Genomic DNA, 23055 nt, shown 5'->3' with positions numbered 1-23055 from the left:
CTATTCCATACCAAGGGATGTAAGACATTTTGTCTCTTCCTGTGTCGTAACACAGGGTAAGTATGCATTAGGTTTTCATTTATTGATTAAGTATCAATTGGTGGATTGGTCAAATCCTTGAGAGAAATTTGCCAAGTCATGTCTACTGCCCACAGTGATTTCTATTTGGTCAAATTCTAACTGGTTGGATTTTGTTCATCTTCATAGACTGAATAGGCCTAGGAAATACTTGCAGGGTGAATGAATAAGTGAAAGTAGAAGTTATTTCATGAGCAATGAATGTGACTCATTGAGTAACATTTTCAAGTTTCTGTGGCTATATCTGTGACTGTTGTGGGAACAAGCATATGCAAGGGTAGGTTTTATATAATGCATTCTTGGTTTTCTGTTATTTGACTAAAAATAAGTTGAAATTCTCATTCTCAGTTATAGATATTTACCCATGTTGTTTTTCTGCATCCTATATGCTTACTGAGGATATAAGCTAATTTTAATTTTTTACTTATTAATAATCGCAATTAATATGGAGCCTGGACTATAGAAGGTTCTCAATAAATCAAGAATGGAACAAAAGCACAGAGGAGGCATTTTAAGCTTTGATTAAGAAATCAGAAGTACCCTAAATTCATTGGTATATGAAGTTCTGATGGAAGTCATACAGTAAATCCAAATATTATGCTTGGAAATAAAGCCCTCATCACTGAGGGTAGAGAGATTTGCAGAGCACTGGGAAAGCTGTTAGGACTAGAGGCCATCAGCTTTCCATGTCATTTTTTTCCAAAACACAGGGACTCTAGGGATTAACAAAACAAAACAAAAAACAGCAGAGCATTAAGCAGTAAACATTATTTCCTACCCGAAATCATCTTTCCTTTTATATTAGAAGGTATGCTTATTCAGGACCATATCCAAAAGACTTTTTTTTACAAAGATGAATCTTAAAAAATAATAGTCAATTTATCTTATTATTATTTGTATTTTTAAGGAGAAATTCTAAAATACTGGTTTTGAATACAATACAATTCATGCTGTGTCTGTTCATTTAAGAGTTTGTCTAAATACACTATGAAAAGAGTTGTTTGTGGAGACTTGAGCCTGGTGGGAATTTCCTCCTAACATGCAGCTATGGAATCTGCTTGTCCTGTATCCCCAAACAATCTTGGAAATACGGATTTCAAATGCCTGAGGATAACACAATGTCCAGGTTGTTAAGCAATGGGATGCTAATTTTTAATTGAAATAATTCAGTGAGCGTAATGATATAACATTTTAGCCAGGAGAAAATAATTTCCCAAATCAAGAAAAATTGTGTCTGATAAAGCTCTACCAATGACTGAAATGACTGCAGATGACATATTTAAACCTGAGCGGTGGCATTAACCCTGTAGTATCATTATGAACATCCTAAATTATTTGAATTACAACTCTGTAAATATACAATTGTAAATGAATACCATTTTAGTTATTATTAGAAAAAAACCTCAAGAATCTGGTGAAGAATAAAGAAAAAGTGTTTTTTTTCTTTAAGTGATAGAGGATTCTATAATAGTCGCTTTCATATTTATATAATTTATTGATTTCAGAGATAAAAGTTAAACAGATGTGAAAATCACTCTTCATGGGATCCATCCTTTCACTTCCAGACTCTAGCAATAAAAGCGAAAGATGAGTGGTATCTTGCAGAGTGTTGGAGTTATTTCTGTGCTTTGTGCGGATGCACATGAAAGGACTTGAAGATGTTTTAAAATGTTTATTTTTATTTTTTGGCCATGCCTGTGGCATCCAGAAGTTCCTGGACCGGGGATTGAACCCAAGCCACAGCAGTGACCATGCTAAGCCCTTAATTGATAAGCCACCAGGGAACTCCTTAAAATATTTCTTGATATGAGAGAGGATAATTTCTTTGTCTCATACCATGCACTTAACTCTGTCGATATCTCAGTTTCAGACAGCCTGCAAATTAGATGGTCTCCATAAGAAGATATTGCAGTTGCTAAAAGTGACTTCTGTAGACTTTCTCAGTCAGTCCAGACTCAAGTAGTGAAGGAAGAGTCAGGGAAAAAGAGAGAAGGAACATGAGTATTTATGTTCATAAACACAGTGGAAGAGTTCCTGGGGCTCGTATTCCACCACTCCATTCCAGGAGCCCAGACCCCAGCACAAGCACAGATGGAAGAATTCTGGTTGTGGTTCTCTCAGTCTTATGTACACTTGTCTTTTGTAGCATGAGACAAGCAACAATCCCAGGACTGGGAACATCTTTCTTTCATATATGGGGACCCCTCAGCAGAACCTTGCAGCTTTGCTAAGGTGACGAAATTGCCGCATGTTGTAATGAGACTGAGTGAGGTCACCTCGGGAGGAAGGACAGACGGAGAGGAAGACAAGTGGAAAGACTTTGGCTTAAGGATGCCAAAATCTGCATCTTTTGCCTCACTTGAATTCTTACTGGACTCAAACTAGTCTTCTATGTGTTAACAGTTGAAAAGGAAAAATTGCCAAATTGTTGCCCTTTATTTTTCAGACATTCTGTTTCAAATGCCAGGAGAGGCTGGGGGATAGAAGTGTTTTAACCTTCTGAGAATGAAATATCCCCATCTTTTATAAACCTATTGTTAATGTAACTGTAATATTTGTACTCGTTTACAAAATTTATTACACATGTAATTGGAAATATGTCCATAACCACATTCAAGCAGATCACATCCCAATGAAAAACATAGACAAAGAAAATACGCAGTATTGATTTGGTGAGAGAGCTGCTGTAAGGAAGACTATAAATATTCGAATTGGATACTCACAGTGTTCACAGGATGGTTATTAAGAGCATCAGGCATTTGAAAGGGCTTTTGAAAAGGGATACGGTTTGACTGAAAACATATAAGAGTCTTGGGAGAATAACTGTGTGAAAAATACATTAAGGAATGCATCAATTTATGAAATTGAGAAACACTTGAAAAAGTGCCAAGTGTCTCCACATGGCTATATGTAGAGAAGCAATGGAAACTAGGCCGAAACACAAAGAGCAGACTTCGAAGGGTCCTTGTGCCATGCTAAGCTCTTGATCATTTATTCTGGTTTTTGGAAGGATATGTTAGAAACTCAAGCCAGAGGCAGAGACGACAATAAGGATGGGGAAGTGCTGAGACCATTATTAAGACAATGGCAATGGGATGAAGAGATGCAGTTGGAGAGAATATAGATGATATTCGTCTGGGTGACCAGTTGGCTATAGATTATGCGTGATGGAGAAATCTAGGTTTTTGTCTTGGGCAAGTGCTTCCGTGACGGGACTCAGAGTGGTCATATGTAATCAGACAGTTTGTGAACAGTACAAGTATACACGCCTGAATGACTGTGGGGCTGAGATACAGACCATACTCTGCTTTCAAAGCCCTGCTCCTGTGGAACCACAGAAAGACACTTGCTACAAAGGCTATTGACACTCCTGGAAGTAACCCAGATGGAATCTGGGAAATGCAGTAGTTTGGGTTTAAATGCTACTGGAAAAATGATCCTAACATTTTAACTCATAGGAGCCTGAGAAGAGTATTCCATATTTCTATCTTATTCCCGAAGCTAAGACAAGACAGAATTAAATCCACGATGCAGAACAGAGAAATATAATTCTCTAGATCAATCTCACGAATGCATAAGATATGTCCCAGCCAATTGTCTGACTTTCTCCAGGCTTACAGAATAAAAACCTGGTTCTTCTCTTCAGAGGACCAAGGAAGAACATCACAACTTGCCTCCCAACCTGCCTGGAAAGGAATTGCTTTTCTCCACATCTTTAGCTCACCTTCTGTCTGCCCTACTGTTGCCCTCACCCAATCCTGGAAAACTGATTTCTGCTCGAGTGATAGAAATGCTCTCTGTTTGACATGAAAGACTGACCCATTTGTCAAGATCTTTTTCTGTTACTGAGTGTCACATTTTTTTTCTCCTTTTTCATCTTCTGAGCCTTTTCAACAACTGTAAATCTGCTAACTCCCAACTGTGCTAGAATTCAGTGACCTCTCTCTTGCTTGCTTGCTTCTGTTCCGCCCTGATGCTTTGTTTTGGAGTGTGCCCTGACTCCACTTGGCCTGTCAGAGGTGCGAGGTGGTCTGTTTACCAACCATTGCCTCATCTTCAAAGTGTCACCTTTTCTGAATCCTCATTTCCTGCTGGGAGAGACAAAAGAAAAATTCAATCAGATATTACAATCCAGGATTAGCAACAGAAATTTATAGATGAAATCTTCATGCAGAAGGAAACAGAAATCAAAAAATTATCAAACAGGGCTCAGAAACAGAGACTGGGTGTGGAACGTGAGAGTAGCTGGCAACTTTTCAGACCCGGAGATAGTTTAGGCAGATCAGCCGTGAGTGGGCACCTGGGATGCCTCATGGGACTCGGACACCTCGCCAGGGTCATGTCTTCACCTCACCCTTGCTTTAGGTTGAAGTCTTTCCCTGTCAATGCAATGCAAGTGTTATTCTTGCAATTTTTTTCTCTTTAAATATCCATGCCTATCTTACAGGGATACAGCACTTGGCTCTTTGTGATGGGAAATATAAATGGCCATTTTGAAAGTGTGCCAGACAGGCTCAGCTGCAAGTTTTCATTGTTACTGCTGCCATCTGTTGTTCTTCAGTGCTGGGATGTGAATTTCCTGGCGTACGTCTCTCTAATTCTGAACTATCTTTCACCCTTTCTAGAGATAGTCACTTGCCAGAGTGGCTTTTAAATGTCCTAAAAATATATATAAATAAATAAAAAGATATATAAATAAATAAAAAGGTATATAAATAAATAAATTGCCAAGACCAGCTCAGCAGGATGGGGCTGAAGAACAGGGGCTGTGAAACTTAAGGAAAAAAAGTTAGCATGAAACAAGACACATTTATCTTAAGTAAAGGTGGGACCTGGAGGACTCAAGGTCTCAGGAACCAAGAGCACCGCCTCAAGAAACCACACTGCTTTTACTTTGGCCTTTAGGATGAGGTCAAGTGAGGAGGGGGCTATGGGTGGAGGATATAGGGTTTGTAAATTCTTTTATTATTTTAAAAGCCACTTAGCTGCTAGAAGGTTAAGCTTTTACTCTGACCTTTAGGCACATGACAATCATTAGCATTTGAGGTAGGATCTATGCAGAGCCTTCCAGAGACTCCTCCCTGTGCTTCCGCAAAGGGCAGGCCTGTTTGAGGCAACCCTGCGTGCCTAGGTTTGCACCTTGGCTCTCTTGGCTGATGCAGAGTCTGCTAACGACCGCTCATGAACCCCTTGGCCATGAGGTTCCTCTTCCTCTTATTCCTTAGAGGACGTATCATGCTGTGCAAACGGCGCGCGCCAATCTGCACAGGTCCATGTGCCCAGACCAACGCATTAAGTCCTCATTCAGCTGACCCTGTGAATAGCTTATGCCTTTAGGTCTTTGTTCTTCAGCTTAAGTCATTCACTGTCACTGCGACTGTGTTTCAAGCAGGAAGATGGGGTAAAGTAAAGCAGGACAAGAGGGAGTTTTCAGCAAAGCTGAGAAAAGATTGTAGAAACATCTCTCACGACAGTAAATAAATAAATAAAGGAATGTGCTTTACCAAGGCATTCTGAATGTTTTAAAATGGAAGAGTAAGGAGTGTTTTATTTAACATATTTTGTGCATCTCAGAGCAAAAGTAATTAATGGTATTTTTTCTTAGAAACAAAAGCATTTTATTCAATTCTTACTACTTCAGTGTGTGCTATTCAAGCAAGAAAACACACAACAGGTTTCTGTTTCCCAGGTTTCTGTTTTGTGTGTGGCTAAGGCTGTAGCGAAGTAGTCACCTTTTATCTAAGTTCTTTTATGTCTACCTAATGTTCCTCTTTCACTCAACCTAGAAATTACAGTAATTTGGGTGCTTCTATTCTTCTGAAAGAAATAGCTAGTGCCAAAAATATTTCAAGTGATAAAGGAGGTTTTGGAGAAAGGGAGACAATTTAGCTGAGTATTAGTAGCTGTGATTGCCGTCTATTAAGTAAAATGCCTGTAACTAAATGGTCAGATGTCAAAAAAAAAAGACAATTCTCAAAAGTGAGAATCATACATTCTCTATGTTAAAGTGAAAGTTCTGTCTTTTAATATCTTATTTTTGTATTCTCAGTGTCTGCCATCATGATATCACTCAATAGACCTTTCATGAACTAATAAGTGAGTAATAACGGTAATGGTAATAATTTTTAGAAGAATAGCTAATTACTGTAATTTTGAGAAAGTTTTTTAAAAGGCTTGATTTCTTAGTTAAATATATATTTTTAAGTTGTAGTCTTTAGTCTTTAAAAAGAAAAAGAAGCCCTCTGAGCCTCACTAAACTAGAACCATGATATTACTGCAAAAATAAACACATAGGTCAATGAAACATATCTGATAGTAATTTTTTAAAAACTAGCATATATTAAGGCTAGATAAGTGAACTATAATAATAAATAGAAAGGAATAATTATTGATAAATGATCTCTATAAAATTCACTAGCTATTTTTTTAAAAAATACTTTCTCAAAAAAAAAATTCTCTCACTTTACCATAATAATGCAACATAAAAAAGAAGTCAAATTATACATGCAAAATTTTCTGGGAAAAATTGTAGAAGAAAATATCAAAGGTTGATTTTTTTTTTTTGAATCCTATACATTAAAATATAATTAACAAAAGTGAAAGAGTTCCTATCGTGGCTCAGCGGAAGTGAATCTGACTGGTATCCATGAAGATGCAGGTTTAGATACTTTGCCTGGCTCAGTGGGTTAAGGATCCAGAATTGCTGTGAGCTGTGATGCAGGTTGCAGATGTGGCTTGGATCCTGCCTCACTCTGGCTGTGGTGTAGGCCGGCAGCTGTAGCTCCTATTCAGCCCCTAGCCTGGACACCTACATATGCTCTGTATGGCCCCAAAATGACAAAAAAAAAAAAAAAAAAAAAAAAAAAAAAAAAAAAAAAAAAAAAAAGAGTGAAAACCAAAACCAAGAAATAGATTGAGATAATATTTGAATTTTTTTTTCTGGTATTTTTAGGCCTGCCTTTGCAGTATATGGCAGTTCCCAGGCTAGGGGTCTAAGTGGAACAAGAGCTGCTGGCCTTCACCCACAGCCACAGCAATGTGGGATCCTAGCCGTGTCTGCAACCTACACCACAGCTCAGGCAACATGGGATCTTTAACCCACTGAGCGAGGCCAGGGATTGAACTCATGTCCTCATGGATACTAGTCAGGTTTGTTACCACTGAGCAATGATGGGAACTCCTTGAAATATTATTAATATGTAAAAATCTAACTTATACAAATAAGTTATTTAAACCTTTTTGGAAAAATACACCAAGGCCATGGACAATTTATGGATGTAAAAATAGGGAATAAACTTGTGGAAAATTTAATGTAATAATTTGGTCAATTTAATTAAATCTACAATATGCAACTATTTCACATTTCAAAAATTTTGAATTACAGAAGGAAACTGGCGGCATACCTGAAATTATCCAGGGTTTTGTAAGACTGGTACATGGCTGGCAGGAGTTTAAAATGATGTGTTCAATTGTTACGCTGCTCTTGCAATGTTTTAAAAGTTTGTACTCTGTGAATCACTATTTCTCTTTCTAGGAATTTATCCTAAGGAAATATCTGTAAACATAGCCTAAATACTTATATATAAAATATTCATTGCAGTATTATTTACAGTAGTAAGAACATTGTAAAATATTTCATATATCCTAAAACAGAAATGATAAGATGTGTGATAGTTCATATAATTTTGTCAAAGAAAATTTCAGGATATTAAAAATCATTATAAAGTAACGTAAATACATAAGGTACAATCATATACATGATCAAATATAATCAGCAAGGTATCAAACCAGGTAATTTACATGTATATGTATAGTAATACATCCAGAAAATGACTGGACAGAAATCACAAAATATTAATGGTGGCTGCGTCTAGGTGGGATTACAGATTAATCGCTTCGTGTCTTTTATATATGTTTGGACTTCTTTTCAATAATGAGAATGTATTGGTTTTTTAATTGAGATACAATGTATAAAAGATGCCACCTAGACTTTGAAGAATCCTGAGTTGGCTTTCATATGAGTTACAGGTTATATTCTGAGCTCATCACTAGTAGAAGACCTTTGAAAAACTTGTGCAGATTTAAACCGTATAGCAAACCTCGTGAAGATGGTTTTGAAATAAAGGAGGAAAACCATAGCACATCGTTCTAGTGATGGGATTCAGCAGAATAATTTTAATGGGATTATTTTATCTCTTGTGTTTTCAGCCCATATAATCATAAAAGCAAAAATGATGTTCCTTGGGTGCCTCGCACATCATTAAAACATAAAATCCTGCCTGGTGGCATCAATTCATTTCAAGCTACCATCACTCATCACATGTAACCCACGGCTTTTTTTAAGAAAGAGCAAGAGCTTTTTATTTTTTGTTTATCTTATCCTATCTGATGCCATAATAGAATAACTGTACATGTTCATTATTTGTGTCCCGGAGAAAAGAGAAGGGAAGGAAAAAGCCAGTGCGTAGAGTTTGTTGATGCGGTCCTTACTCAGAACCTCTGCAGTATTGATGGTAGTCTCTGTAAATATTTCATGGATAGCTGTATACCATTTTGTGCACACTAAAAATAATGAAGGGTCACAGACTTGAAACTCATGTTTATGTGAATTGCCAATTTTGTCACGAATTACACACGTAAACTGCTGCAGGCTTCCCTTGATATATGACAATAATGGTACTTGGGGAATTTGAGACTAAAATTATGGTTTATGTCCTGTCGATGGAGTCTTTGCAAAAATCCATTCATGCCTCTGTTGCCAGCAGAACTATGCAAGAGATCTAGAGTCTTTTTTTCTCTTTTACCACATTGCAGCAAAGAGAAACTTAGTTGTGTGTTTTGTACACAACCTCCACACTGAACACTCCTGACATCAAGAGTGTTTATTTGTTTTTTCCACATCACCCACTTCTTCAGCACCGGCTAATTATCCTACAATTCAGCTCAGTTCTGGTTTTGCGTTGCAGCTGGAGTTTGCAGCTGATTCCACAAAATTAAGGCCTTGATCAGTAAGCTTGCCCCCACTTCAGATGCTAATTCCAAGTCTGCACCTCTTGTATTTCTCACTGACGAGCTATAAATTGGGTGTTCCCATGTCTCCCTCCGCAGGTTCAATAATTTGTTAGAATGGGGAGTTCCCATGTGGCTCAGTGGAAAAGAACCTGACTAATGTCCATGAGGATGCTGGTTCGATCCCTGGCCCCCCAGTGGGTGAGGGCCCAGCATTGCCAAGAGCTGTGGTGCAAGGGGTGGGTGCGACTTGGATCCGGTGTTGCTGCGGTTGTGGTGTAGGCTGGCGGCTACAGCTCCAATTCCTAGGAAGCCTGGGAACTTCCAGATGCTGCAGGTGCAGCCCTAAAAAGCAAAATGATAATAATAATGATAATTATACTATTACTATTATTATTATTTGCTAGAATGGCTCACAAAATTCAGGGAAACATTTACTTGTATTTACTGGTTTATTATAAAGGATATGACAAAGTATACAAATGATCAGCCGGCTGAAGAGCTACATGGGGCAGGGTATAGAGAAGGGACACAGAGTGTCTAGGCCTTCTCTTGGCCTGCCACCTTCCCAGCACCTCCATGGGTTTGCCAACGGGAAGCTCTCTGAAGCCCATGGTGTATGGACTTTAATGGAGACTGCGTCATGTAGGCGTGGTACATTAACTCATCTTCCGCCCCTCTCTCTCCCGGAGGATGGAGGTGTGGGATAAATGAACAAATGGTCTGGTCTTTCATAGTCACACACTAAGGCCTTCATCTGTGATGTTTTCACTCAGCCTAACATGTAATTGTGCAAACAGTTATGGGTTATGATTTTTTAAAAACGAGATCAATGGGCTATCCAGGAGCCAACCAAGAGTTGCTTTCGAACCAAAGGCGCTCCCGGGATTCCAAGAGATTTAGGAGCCCCGCGTTAGGGACTGGGGTCAGAGGCCAGCACCAGAGCAGAAGGGAATCCTAGCATGTGTATCACTGAGCAGATTCCAAATGTTTTAGGAGCTCCCTTTCAGAAACGGACAGAGAGCAAATACACATTCCTTACCGTAATCACACCAACCAGCAGCAAATCCTGTCATTGCTACCTCCAAATGTATTTTGAAACTCCCTTCTCTTAGCTTCCTTGTAACCCCCTCATCAAAAACTAAAGGATGTTGCAATAGCCTCTTCTTCGGGCTTCCCACTCCTACTTTTCCTTACCTCTAATATATTTATAACACTACATAGGGTTTTAAAAACCTGTATCTGCCCATGTCACTTCACGACTTAAAATTATTTGATGAATTTCTGTTGTCTTTCTAAGAAACGCTAGCAGCTTAACACTGGCTGGAAAGTCCTTCAGGGGATGGGCTCTGCCCGCCTTCCCAGCCCCAGGACTGACCCTTCCCCCTGCCTGCGGCTGCTCTGCTCTTGCTGACCCTTGACCTTTGCTGCTGGCGTCTGGGTCTTGACACTAAGGGTCTCCTCTCCCTGTCTGGCTGTCTTCTCCACGCCTTTCACGGCCGTTCCATCACCCTTCAGCTGACCGCTGAATGACTGCTTCTAACTGCCTCCTCAAAGAGGCCATTTAGTCACCCGGACATAGCAGGTTCTTCTTATTGGTTTTTCCCGCACGTAATCACATTGATTTTCTAATCACAATTCATAGTTATGTGCACATTTAAGTGTTAGGATGATAAAGGAACCGCAGCTTAAAGCTGTAGTTTTGACTGTAAGACGAGATGATTTTTTGATTTATCCCACATTAAGAACCTATCGTGGGCCAGATGCCAACCTGAGCTCTGGAAGCACGAGACAGAAGCCACTGCATTCTCCCTCAACCGCAATCTTGGTTGGAACCTGCATTGCTGGCAGGTGAAATTACAGGACAGTGGAAGCACACATGCAGTGAACACAGACCTGGAAGGGTTAATATTTCCTCGCAGGTCTCAGAAGGATTCAAAGAGGAAAGGGCATTTCAGCTGGTATCTCAAACAGTTGCTCAGATTCCGCTAGATTAGCCAGTTAATGAGAAGTGGAAGAATGAACCACCTTTGAAAGTAGAAGAAAATGTGTTTTAAACTGCAATAAACACTATATTCATTTTACAGAGGAAAGGACTATTTTTAACATAAAATCCTTTGTGGTAGGTTGATGTTTTGCACTTAGGTTTTTCCAATTCTAAAGTCTTTTTTAATGACTTGTTCTTTTTGTTCTTGGTAATGAAATATTTTTCTAGGGAGATGCTGAACAAATCATTGTTGAAATATACTCCATTGCTTTCCAGCAATGACCCTGAAGTAGTATAGAATCTACACTTCATTGGTTGTAATGTTCAAATGTGACAGGTAGTGTATTGTGTTTGCTGATAAAAAAAAAAATGTATAGCACAGGTCTAAGTGGTGTTGTGCTCATTTAATTTTGAGGAAAAAAATCAGATTTAATGATTAGTAACAAGGTTTGAAGCCTAGGCAGTTGATTCTGCATATTTTTAAAACTATTATTGCAAAGATAATTATGCCTAAATATTTTTAGCATTCCTGTATCTCTTCATGAGTATTATTTAAATAGGCATAAACAATCAACATGGAAAACAAAGTTATCCTGAAATGTGATAGGACTTTTGTTTTAAGTGGTGCCTTTATTTTCTTAGGCAAATGTTATGTATTTTTCCCTTAGACACAGGAAGCTTCTCCAGAAGTTTACACACAATGATATTAAGGATAGCTACAGGGACTTCATTTTTCTTTTTATGAAATAATTATTTGTCTTAAGAAATATTTAGTAAAATCCTTAGGATGTGTACTTTCTCACATGTTATTATGTTTGTCATTGATTTGGCTGGAAGAGAAGTGATTATTTTTGTCAGTATGACTCTCTTTTGAGATTTTCGACATTGGGTCTTTGACACACCAACGAAATGTTAGAGGTTTGTATTCCCTTTTCTTCCAGCCTCTCTATTTTTCTTCCTGTTTCTCCTTATACCTTAAAAATCCCCATTTTAAAATTGACACCTGTGGCACCAATGGAAATCTCCACATTTGTCCAAGTGTCCAAAGGGCCTAAACACGTCTAGTGAATCAAACTATAAATTTGTAGAATGTCCGCGGGTTTCGAGCACTGGACCTTGATGGCATTATCAACATTTTTTGCCAGTGGCAATCTCTGCTCCCTAATTAGCTTTTAAATCATATATAGAAATTAATGCCTTACACCTTTTTCTACTCCTAACGTTATTGAAAATGGAACCAAGGATATCGGAGCTTTAGTTCAGAATTTGGCGTGAGGCTCTTGTGGGGAAGGTCAGGGCTTGATTCAAGCCCTGTCCGTCACATCTAAGTACTGTCTGAAGACCGAGACACAGGTGGGAGTGGAATCCACACGTCAAACTCACAGCACAGTCGTCTGTTCCTGGTTGGTTATGTGGAGCCCCGCTGGGCGATGACCATCAGCATCGGGAATTGGGAGGACATTCCGGATCCTCGGGAGGGAGGGGGAGGCAGGCTGGGACCCTGGAGGTGGGACAACATGCGCCTGGAACCTGATGGCAAACCTCAGGCGCCTGGTTCCACAGTGTTCTGAGAGCCCTGGCCTAAGAACCGTCAAAGACCGACACTTATTAAATACACATAGTTAGATTTTCTCAATAACCATACAACGTAAAGTCAAATCATTCAAAAAGTTATACACACATTTTGTATGGCTCTTTCTTATTTTGCACTTTGATACAGTGAGCTAACAAAATTGCATGTTGTGAAAAGGTTAAGACTAAGATGTGTTGTTCCGGCAATCAGAGATACTGTCACCTTGGTAGACAGCATTCTGATGACTGGAATATGTAATGACCTAGCAAATGAGGACTGAGGTTACTGTGGAGTGCCTGAAGTGTAGGAATGAATACTCGTTGAAATTAGCATTCATTGCAAGAAAATCTCTGTGTTTTACATGTATTTGTGTAAGTTGGCCTGGCACTGAATTATCCAGGAGGCTGGCTGAATACCTGCTCTGCGAAGGGCTCCGACACCGAAAAACCAGTGTGTGGAAAGTTTACCTACAAACAGGACTTATCATTTTCCTCTGGAATTAATTTTAAATCTGCAACATTATTTTAAAGTTATTTACTTAGTATTTCAGAATTATTCAACATAAAAGCAAAAAAAAAAAAAAAAAAAGACTTAGAATTTATAACACCTTTGTTTTCAAGCAGATTTGCTTCTCAGTGTAACTCCAGGGCGAACATGGGAGTCAGAGCCACAAGTGTACTGGATAGATACATAAAATAGATCCCCCACTGCATTGAGTTATTAAGTATTAAAAATATAGAGTAAAGGGCATAACCAAAACAATCCTTTTCTTCTTAGAATAATTAATAATCTAGTGTATATCCATACTGTAATTTACCAACAGGTTAACTACATTTTTTTTCCTTTACATGCAGTAATTTTTCCCCTACAGTTCTGAGTTTTGACGTATGCATCAAGTCATGAACAGGCACCACAAACCTGCCCACACCCCCATGCACTGGCAGTCACTGGTCTGCCCTACATATCTATGGTTTTGCCTTTTCTAGAATGTCATATAAATGGAATGTATGTGAATGTTCTTAACAGCTTTATTCATAGTATTTCAAAACTGGAAACAACCCAGTGTGTAAATGTGAGCGCTGCGGATAAGATACTCAGATTTCTAATTTTTTAGCTGTCCTAGACTGTTGAGAAAAATTTAGCAGAGTAATAGATCTGTTACTTGAAGGACATAAAGACTCGCCCTTTTACAAAGAATATAGTCGAGAATTCTTCGCACTTCTTAATGAAATTAAAAATGAAAGGATGAAGAAAACATACGATGAGCTGGAGACATTCTACTCAGAGCTAATTATGTGAGTCAATTAACATTTTTGTCAGTTTAAAAAAAACTATTTTCGGTGATGCTTTTAAACTTAATTAAATGTGCCATAATAAACAAGATTAATTGCACTCTAGCTAGGGAGCATTCTGGAGGTACAAAACCAAAGACGAAAGTCAAAATCATAGAACCTGAAGATGAAGAAAATGACGCTGTCATCAATCTAAATTTGTGCCGTTAAGATTGCTCGGCAAAAAAATATGGTGAACAAATTGTTCTCAAATTCTGCATTTATTACTGTATTCAGTCCAATTTACCTTTACTGAATAGAAGCAATATTTTCAAAAGTACATTTATTTTATTCTTTTAGCAAACATCTACGAGTCGCCTATTCAGTCGTAGACACCATGTTAGAAGCTAGAATTACAAAGACAAATGTAACACAGTCTCTGACTTCAGATGATTCAGATCAGTAGCAAGACGACAGAAAAACACCAAAATAGTGGTTGAGTCAGGTGATTATGCTGTTGCAGTGATTAACTTTTATTTCGTCTGGGCACTCTGCAATATCCCTGTCGTGAAGAAATTTCTCTTCAAATGAAGAACTCGGCCTCTTCAAATGAGCAGGAGTGGCTTTGTCCTGCCATTCATTTAACATTCTTCTGCATTTTAGCACCTGCCATTTTGTTTGGTAATAATTTGTTTAAATCTTTGCCCTCAGCAGTAAAGGGTGAGTTTTAAAGGAGAGCAGCTATAGTTACTTCTTCACGTAGAGTAAGAACAGATCCTTGCCAGCAGCTTTTACGGAGGGAGGGCAGGCGTGCACTGAGATGACGGGGAACGCAGGGCTGCCATGCCACCTCACAGCGAGCTGGAGGCAGCTTGGTTAACGCTGATGCCAACAGAGAGGAAAAGGTGATGGCATTAGTGTTTATGGCAGAAGGATAAACAGGGAATCAGGAACTAAAGGGAGAAGATCCTTGTAAGAGAAAGGGTAGAATCTGGGTAGAGTGAATTTGAGAACTGACATGACATCCTTGAGAAGGTGTTCGGTAGAAGGCTGGACATGCGGATCCATTAGTGCGGAAAGAAGTCCGGGTTAGAGATGTGAATTTGTGTTATCATCATGAAGCGGTATCAAAGTTGTGAAAGACAACTTTTAAGAACGCATGTCTAAGCTCAGTTAAGATTAAGTTCTAAATACGGAGGAAAGCAGTGGAATCCCAAAGCAGGGGGAAAAAGTCAAGGTTTCTGGGGACTGGCAAAGTTTGCAAAGAGCCCACCAAAAGGCTTACCGTTGGTGTGTTCGAGATAAAAGGGGAAGCAAGGGGGCAGAGGGCTGACCAAGCTTTGGGACCTAATCCCTTGGTTCAGATCCCAAGTCCACCCTGGGACCTCGGGCGCATCATTCAACCTACCGAACCCCTTTATCTTTATAATGCCTGTCTCATGGTTTCGTCTGAGGGTGCGGTAATACATAGTAAGTGTTCCGGAGAGTAGGACGCATAGTAAGCACTGAGCTGATGGATTTATTGACCTTGGGGAAGGCCCTCTCATTAAAGTATTAGGAGGAAGACCTTAGAGCCCAAAGGCAGAAGAAAGAAACAAGGCTGCATCTTTGGAATGTGAGGAAAAGCACTTTTGGGTGAAGTAGAATTTCTAAGTAGTTCTGAGATATCACCTGGGGTTAGAGAACTTGAACCTCCGTGACTTCAGTCTTTGTAACTCTTACTTACGTATCATACGGCATATAGTATTGTAGCAGTCCTTCAGATTAGCTGTGTTTGTTGTCATTTTCCGAAGTGATAATGGAGGCCACATGCTTAAGTGACACAGAGTCGGGACAGGTGCGGGAGACCTCTAGGGCGGCAGGAGCTAGACTAGAGCACGGGTTCGATGACCGCTTTAGCAACCTCTTTGCTCCATCGTCTTTGGACCCTCATCATTCAGGAAAGATCTCAGCGGAGTCAAAAGCACAAGAGGCCTTTCAAAATGGACAGCGAGACGTAGCTATAACCTGGAGTTCAAAGTTAGGAATCCGATTTTAGACTGCCAGAAGCATGGGAGATCGTGCTCAGAAAATGAGAAGGATTTGAGATCAAGGTAAAGCAGTTTGAGGAGACGGGGAAATGTGAAGTATTATAAAATGGCTTATATAAAGGATTCATTTGCCTCCCACGCTCCCCCCAATACAGGTAAATCAGAACAGCAAACTTAAGGGAACAAACTTAAGGGAATGCACCTCTAATAAAAGGCTCCAGGGAAAGACGTGAATTTTAAAAATCCATTATTCTTTTCATTACCCTAAGGTAAATTTAGAAACTTGTTCTTCAAGTCTGTGATAGGGTATTAGTTATTTTAATTTTTTTTAATTTTTCTATTGAGAGATTTGAAAACCTTCAATCTCATTTTTTATTCTTGCATTTATACCATTTTAACCAGAAAGTTATGTTCATTTGATACTTTAAATGATTTTAAAACAGAAGTGATTTTTAAAATTTCAGTAAGCGTTGTTGCATTTAACGTTTGGTCGCTAATGCTAGGATTTACATGGGTAAAAGCTATTACTGGACATATGGATTCTGTCTTCCTTCCCAGAGAAATAGTTACTTTAAAAATATTCATTATTTTATAAAGGTAACATTTCCTTTTTGTTTAACTTTCTTTGAATAATGAACATATTATGCTATTTCTTAAAAATTAATTTTATGTAAGTATGAAAATTACCTTTGTAATTGCCTTTCTCTTAACTCAATAAAACATGAGACTTTTATTTCACATTTATTTGTTGCCATAAATAGTTGAAAGTCCAAGAAAAGTAGCCCACAGATCTGTGCTCAGAAATCTCATAGGGTAATGTCCGTTGAGACGTGTTTTTTGGAGATTTATAAAACAGGATGCTAAGTCTAGTCCTGTAGTCTGTAGCCGGTATTGTGACAGTGCAGAGGGACGGCTCCCTGATCCGTCCCGACAGCAGCGAGGCGAGTCTCGGGGGCCTCCCTGCAGACGGAGGCCGGGACTGCTCTGGAGGTACGTGTGGGTCAACCAAGTGAGCAGCATCGTAGCTGGATCAGAGGCAGAGCTTGGGAGCAGTGTGATAGTGATGCGACCTGCCTGCAGCACGAGGTCAGAGGATAGACTCTGAGGCAGGGGATGCAAAGAGTTTCAGCTCCAGAAGCAGGTGAGGGCCGCAGAGTGGAAAGCCTTGTATGCGTGTCTTTTAAAGGAGCCTGACCTTTGCTTTAGACTCGGGGTTGCCCAAGTGTGTAGATCTATAATTTTATGATTATATGCATGCATTCCTGTCCGAAGGTAGCATATGTATTCTATAACGTATATAAACGTGAAAAAATTAGAGGGTATATGAAAGAAATAATGTATTTTTAAAATTATGAACATACTGGTAGAAGTTCTTAGTTGCAAACTATAGAGTATGCTGTATCTACCTTAAGAAATGAAGTGATAGAAGAAGGCTCTCTGCGTAAGTGGGGAGCCTGGAGCCCCAGGCTCTGCGCGGGCTCCTAGCTCACCTCGGCTCCAGGACGTCAGCGCTGCCTCCCCTCAGCGTTTCTGCTGAGCCTCCAAACTCGAGAGCACATATCTGCCAGTGCTGACAAGAAAAGCCGAATGACTCTGCTGTTGTGTTCACCGGAGGCTTTTTTTTCTCGTTTGTGACTCTGGGTGCGTGTGACAGACCCTGTGGTACATGTCATGTCTGCCTATAAGTGAGTCTGAAAGTATGAATTTTTTGTAGTTTGCCTTGGGAAGGTGAGACTCATAATGTGGGAAAATCATGAAAATAAGATGTAAGGACCCATTCAAAAGATTTGAACAGGCACAAATGACAGATCTTTGCTACAGTGGTACAAAATACCCTTTTTCTCTCATTAAAAGTACTTATTATTGGAGTTCTTGCTGTGGCTCAGTGGGTTGAGGAAAAGTGTTGTTGTAGCTGTGGTGTAGGTCGCAGCTCCAGCTTGGATTCAGTCCCTGGCCCAGGACCTTCTATGTGCTGAGGGTGTGGCCAAAAAAGAAAAAAAAAATACAATTGTTGTTGGTAATATGACTTATAAATATGCTTCGTAATCCTGCTTTATGCTCTCTGTAGCTCATCTCTCAAGCAAAATGCACACCCAGGGAGGCTCCTTAACAGTATTTTCTATAAATTCAGATTTCGCATTTTCTTCATGATAATTACTTTCCTAGTTGCCTTACCAAGGGATCTCAACACATCACTATTATTTTCAATTTATGGTGTGACTCATAAAATGCATATAGCAGAGGAGGCAAATCATCAGTTCCCCGTTCCTTCGTGATTAACTTGGGGTTGGTTACAGATGCTCTCTTCGATACACGGATTACGTGCAAGAGGTTTTTCGAAGCCACTTGTCTATTTTATGAGACGTAACTTTTGTCTGTATCTAATATCGGTATCCAGCATGCATGAAGTCCATTAAAAGAGTGCCGGGGAGCAGCAGTGCGTCACAAGAGACTGACACGCAGCCAGTAAGCGAAAGAACCGTGGTTCAACCCTTCCCACCGTGGACTCTCTCTCACCTTCAGTGATCCTGCTTACCCTGTGTTACTTCCTCCTCTGACACGGACTAAGAGAGAGTGCCCATGTTAGTCTGCGCGTGAATATGAATGCAGCCTATTTTATATGTTCTCCTTTAGACTAAGAGCATATATATTCAGAATTTCAGGTATTTTTCCTTTGCCCCAAAGGATTGCTTTATGCACACCGTAGGGCAGGTGCATTCCATCTGGGAATCTACTGCTCGGGTAAAGAGAAGACTTTGAAGAGTCATAAGCAAGGGAGTGACATGGCTGGATGTGAACTTAGGAGCATTGACAAAAGCTTGGCAGATGAAGCTGTATCGAGAAAGACCAAAGGGGGCAAGGCTGGAGAAGAGGCTATTATATGCTGTCCAGACCAGAAGGCCTGCGATAGGCGGGAAGGATGACACAGTAGAATGAGTCTCAGTCTTCAAGATTTGGTGAATGACTGGAAGTAGTTATAAAGAGAGAGGAAAGAATGAGGAATCATCTTCCAGTTCCTGACTAAAGCACTTTAAAAAAAATTTAAGACAAAGGGTGAATTCTTACATGCTTATTGCTTTTGCAGGAGGACAAAAAAATTATAGGTAATTCTGTTCTTTCCTGGTGCCATGCAGTGTTTGTAGCAGTCTTTTCATTCCTTCTGTAAGCGTTCCCTACATCTGATCTAGACACTGATTTACTTATTTATTTATTTATTAATTGCTCTTAGGGCTGCACCTGCGGCATATGGAACTTCCCAGGCTAGGGATCGAATTGGAGCTACGGCTGCTGGCCTCCGCCACAGCCACAGCCACAGCCACAGCAATGCCAGATCCAGGCCACATCTGCAAGCTGCCTCACAGCTCATGTGGCAATGCCAGATCCCTAACCCCCTGAGTGAGTGAGGCCAGGGATCAAAGCTTCATCCTCCTGGCTCCAAGTCGGGTTCGTTAACCACTGAGCCACAAAGAGAACTCCTGGATACTGATTCTTGGTAAAACTCCCGTTAGGTTATTCTCAGATTTGCTCTCAATTTTTAATAGTGTGATTTTCCTAAGATGAAGCAGAAACAGGAATTCTTGTCCCGAGACGGGATACACGTTGAACGGAGGCATGGGTCATTCGTCCTGTGCGTCCTGCCTCTCGCTCACGGCTGTCGCATGTCTTCTCTTTAGCTGGGATGACAGCAGCTCTGTGAGCAGCGGCCTCAGTGACACGCTGGACAACATCAGCACTGACGACTTAAACACCACGTCCTCGGTCAGCTCCTACTCCAACATCACCGTCCCGTCCCGGAAGAACACTCAGGTGAGAACGGCCTTCTTGCTTTTCCTGGGCTTCTGCCAGATTTTTCCCCAGATTATATCACGTGTATTAAAATACAGCGTCACCTCTTAATCTGAAGCAGTTGCGTAAATGGAAGCAGCTCGTACATGTATGTTTTTTCAGTTGATGGGCATGGAACCCAGAAAGCGTTATGTTGCCTCTCGTTCTTTATAATATTGATGTATTTGTTTAGAAATCCAAAAATCATTTTAGGAGTTTAGTTGTGGATGGTTCTTGATGAATTTTATATTGATCTCTGAGAGATACTTTGCTGGATCACTTGAGAATGGTGAGTCGAGAATGGATATGAGATAATTAAGCTTTGTCTTGTCTTACTTTGCCTGGTTGGATTTGGCAGAGAAAATGCTTTGTCTCTGGAGTGTTTAATTGGGGTTTTCTGCACACATTTCTTCTGACGTTCTCTAATATGTGCAAGTGAGAATTATAGGGCTGAAATGAACGAAACTTAAATGAAGACAAAGATAAAAATAGAGGAGTCTTTGGAATTCTTTTGAAGTACAAATCACTGCTGCTCCTTTTTTTTAACCCAGTTATCTGAAAGTACTTTCCAGACCCTAATTCACACTTGGTAGATGTCTCTGCACAAAGTTTTTCTGTCCTATTTTCTGCATAGCTGAAGACAGACTCCGAGAAACGATCTGCCACAGACGAGCCCTGGGAGAGCCCCGAGGAGCTGAAACAAACCGAGGAGGACTTTGCGAGCCACGGCGATGGCGGTGGCAAGTGGAAGGGCGTTTCCTCGGGACTTTCTGAAGACCCTGAGAAGACGGGGCAAAAAGCCCCCCTGTCTGTTTCACAGACGGGGTCCTGGAGGAGAGGCATGTCAGCCCAAGGAGGAGCGCCGTCTAGGCAGAAAGCTGGAACCAGTGCACTCAAGACCCCTGGTAGGCTTGTCATCTGGCAGCTGTTGTGTTATGCAAAATTATGTTAATTTGTGTTTCTGTTCCATCTTTGCTGTCTTTCATAGCGACTTTTCTTCCTCATATCAGATTCTTCTCTGTACAGCTAAATATTTTTTTCTGTGAAAAGTTTCCATGCTCGGGAGTTCCCTGGTGGCCTAGCAGTTAAGGATCTGGCATTGTCACTGTTGCGGCTTGGGTCACCGCTGTGGCTCTGGTTCACTCCCTGGCCCGGGAACTTCCGCATGCCATGGGCTCGGCCAAAACCAAACAAGCAAGAATTTCACAGGCTTTGTCATATAGACCCACATGAATATGGTATCTCAGGCATTCTCTAGAGGCCTCGTCATAATTTGGTGTATTTATTTTGCCACAGTCCTTTCTAGTCAAGTGGAAATAAAATACGCCTACTTATTAGTAAAAATAAGACTGCTTCTGTTCTGACTTTCTTGCAAAAGTTCGGAATATTTATTTTAACTCTGCCCCAGGTTTCACTTCCAACTCGGAGAGGCAAGAGCAGTCCCTCTTGGATTGCTGGAGATTTGAAATATCATTTCTGAGTTAGACTTGATGGAAAAAAGAGAATGAAAGAATGCTGCCATATTGTACCATCCTTTTTTTTTTTTTTTAAGGCTCTCTCCCTATTATTTAAATGATGCCGCCTCTTAAACAGTGCCACCTGAAGTCCCTATGTATCAGGGTACACCCACTATAGTCATGTCATAGATAATCCAATGAATTCTTTTTCAAGCACTTAGCTTGATAAGATTGTGTCTTCTTTCTAAAATAAGAGAGATGCAAGATATGGCAACAATAAATAGCAAAAATATGTGTTTTCATTTTCTCTCCATCTCTCATCACCTTCCTCTCACAGCCACATCGTTAGAGCTTGGGACCTAATCCTTTCACTACATTTGAGTACATGTCTGTTTCAGTCGAAAACAATGCATATTGGGGAATCGATGTATTCCTCAAAATGTGTCACATTTTACACACCACTTAAAGAAACATTATGAGAGTCAAACGTGCAGGCACATGCATCTGTGTATTTTTTGTTCATAGGGAAAACCGATGATGCCAAAGCTTCTGAGAAAGGGAAAACTCCCCCAAAAGGGTCGTCTCTGCCAAGGTCTCCTTCAGATGCAGGCAAAAGCAGTGGAGATGAGGGGAAGAAGCCCCCCTCGGGCATTGGAAGGTCCATGGCCACCGGCTCTTTTGGATTTAAGAAACCGAGTGGAGCAGGGTCAGCCGCCATGATCACCAGCAGTGGCGCCACCATCACGAGTGGGTCAGCCACGCTGGGTAAAATCCCCAAATCCGCGGCCATTGGTGGCAAGTCAAACGCCGGAAGGAAAACCAGCTTGGATGGCTCCCAGCACCAGGACGAGGTTGCGCTGCACGTCAGCTCCAAGACCTCCCTGCAGTACCGCAGCCTGCCCCGCCCTTCGAAATCCAGCCCCAGCGGCATCCCTGGCCGTGGAGGCCACCGATCCAGCACCAGCAGCATTGATTCCAATGTCAGCAGCAAGTCAGCGGGGGCCACCACCTCAAAACTCAGAGAACCCACCAAGATTGGGTCGGGGCGCTCGAGTCCCGTCACTGTCAACCAAACAGACAAGGAAAAGGAAAAAGTAGCAGTCTCAGATTCCGAGAGCGTTTCTCTGTCAGGTTCCCCCAAATCCAGCCCCACTTCTGCTAGTGCCTGTGGGACCCAAGGGCTCAGGCAGCCAGGATCCAAGTATCCTGACATTGCCTCCCCCACGTTTCGAAGGTAAGAGCCTAACAGGATGCTGTGAAGCTTTGAAATGCTGTGTCTTAGGAGATCCATCCTATCCTATAAATACCTATCTACATAGACAGATAGGTATGCTCCATGATACATGTATCTTAGAGTTTTCTATTCAATTTGCAAGTACAGTGAGTTTTAAGAAGCTGATGATAAACACAGCTAGTGAGAAAATACTACTCATTTTGAGAAATGCTCCGACTTGGCAGTTTCATTATCATTGTAGCAGCACCAACACAGACAGCATTTACGAGAGACTTAAAAGCAGGTGGCAATACCTAGGGAGTTATAAAATGAAATAGTAGCTTGTAAAATTTCTATAGATTTTCAAATTTCCACAGTTAAAAGTAAGTCTTTATGACTCTTGGTATTCCTTTCTAGTGTTTATTATCGTGCTGGCTCTTGATGAGCTGATGATCCTAAGTGGATGAAGCTGCATCTCTTGTCCACTGGGTCACCGCAGACGTAGTTATACAGTATCATATTTTGACATGTTAATGAAAGTCAAGGTATGATACGATTGGCACAATTTGAAAACATTTGGGTGTTCGATACAGGATTGTACCTAAGAAATGG

The 23055-nt window shown here is 40.6% G+C and overlaps 1 protein-coding gene across 17 annotated transcripts in view; it reads left to right on the top strand.

Annotated features, from left to right (window-relative positions):
• Positions 1 to 23055, top strand: part of NAV3 (neuron navigator 3) — an 849425-nt gene that overhangs the window by 735680 nt on the left and 90690 nt on the right. For all 17 annotated transcript variants that reach the window (XM_021093080.1, XM_021093078.1, XM_021093079.1 and 14 more), the window contains 3 exons: positions 19623 to 19755; positions 20408 to 20678; positions 21756 to 22464. In XM_021093080.1, coding sequence (XP_020948739.1) covers positions 19623 to 19755; positions 20408 to 20678; positions 21756 to 22464 — 1113 coding nt within the window. The remainder of the gene's footprint in view (positions 1 to 19622; positions 19756 to 20407; positions 20679 to 21755; positions 22465 to 23055) is intronic.

This window comes from Sus scrofa, chromosome 5, assembly GCF_000003025.6.
Source record: "Sus scrofa isolate TJ Tabasco breed Duroc chromosome 5, Sscrofa11.1, whole genome shotgun sequence".
Classification (NCBI taxonomy): Eukaryota; Metazoa; Chordata; class Mammalia; order Artiodactyla; family Suidae; genus Sus; species Sus scrofa.
Note: the sequence above shows the minus strand (reverse complement) of the source record. Positions and strands in the feature narration are given on the sequence as shown.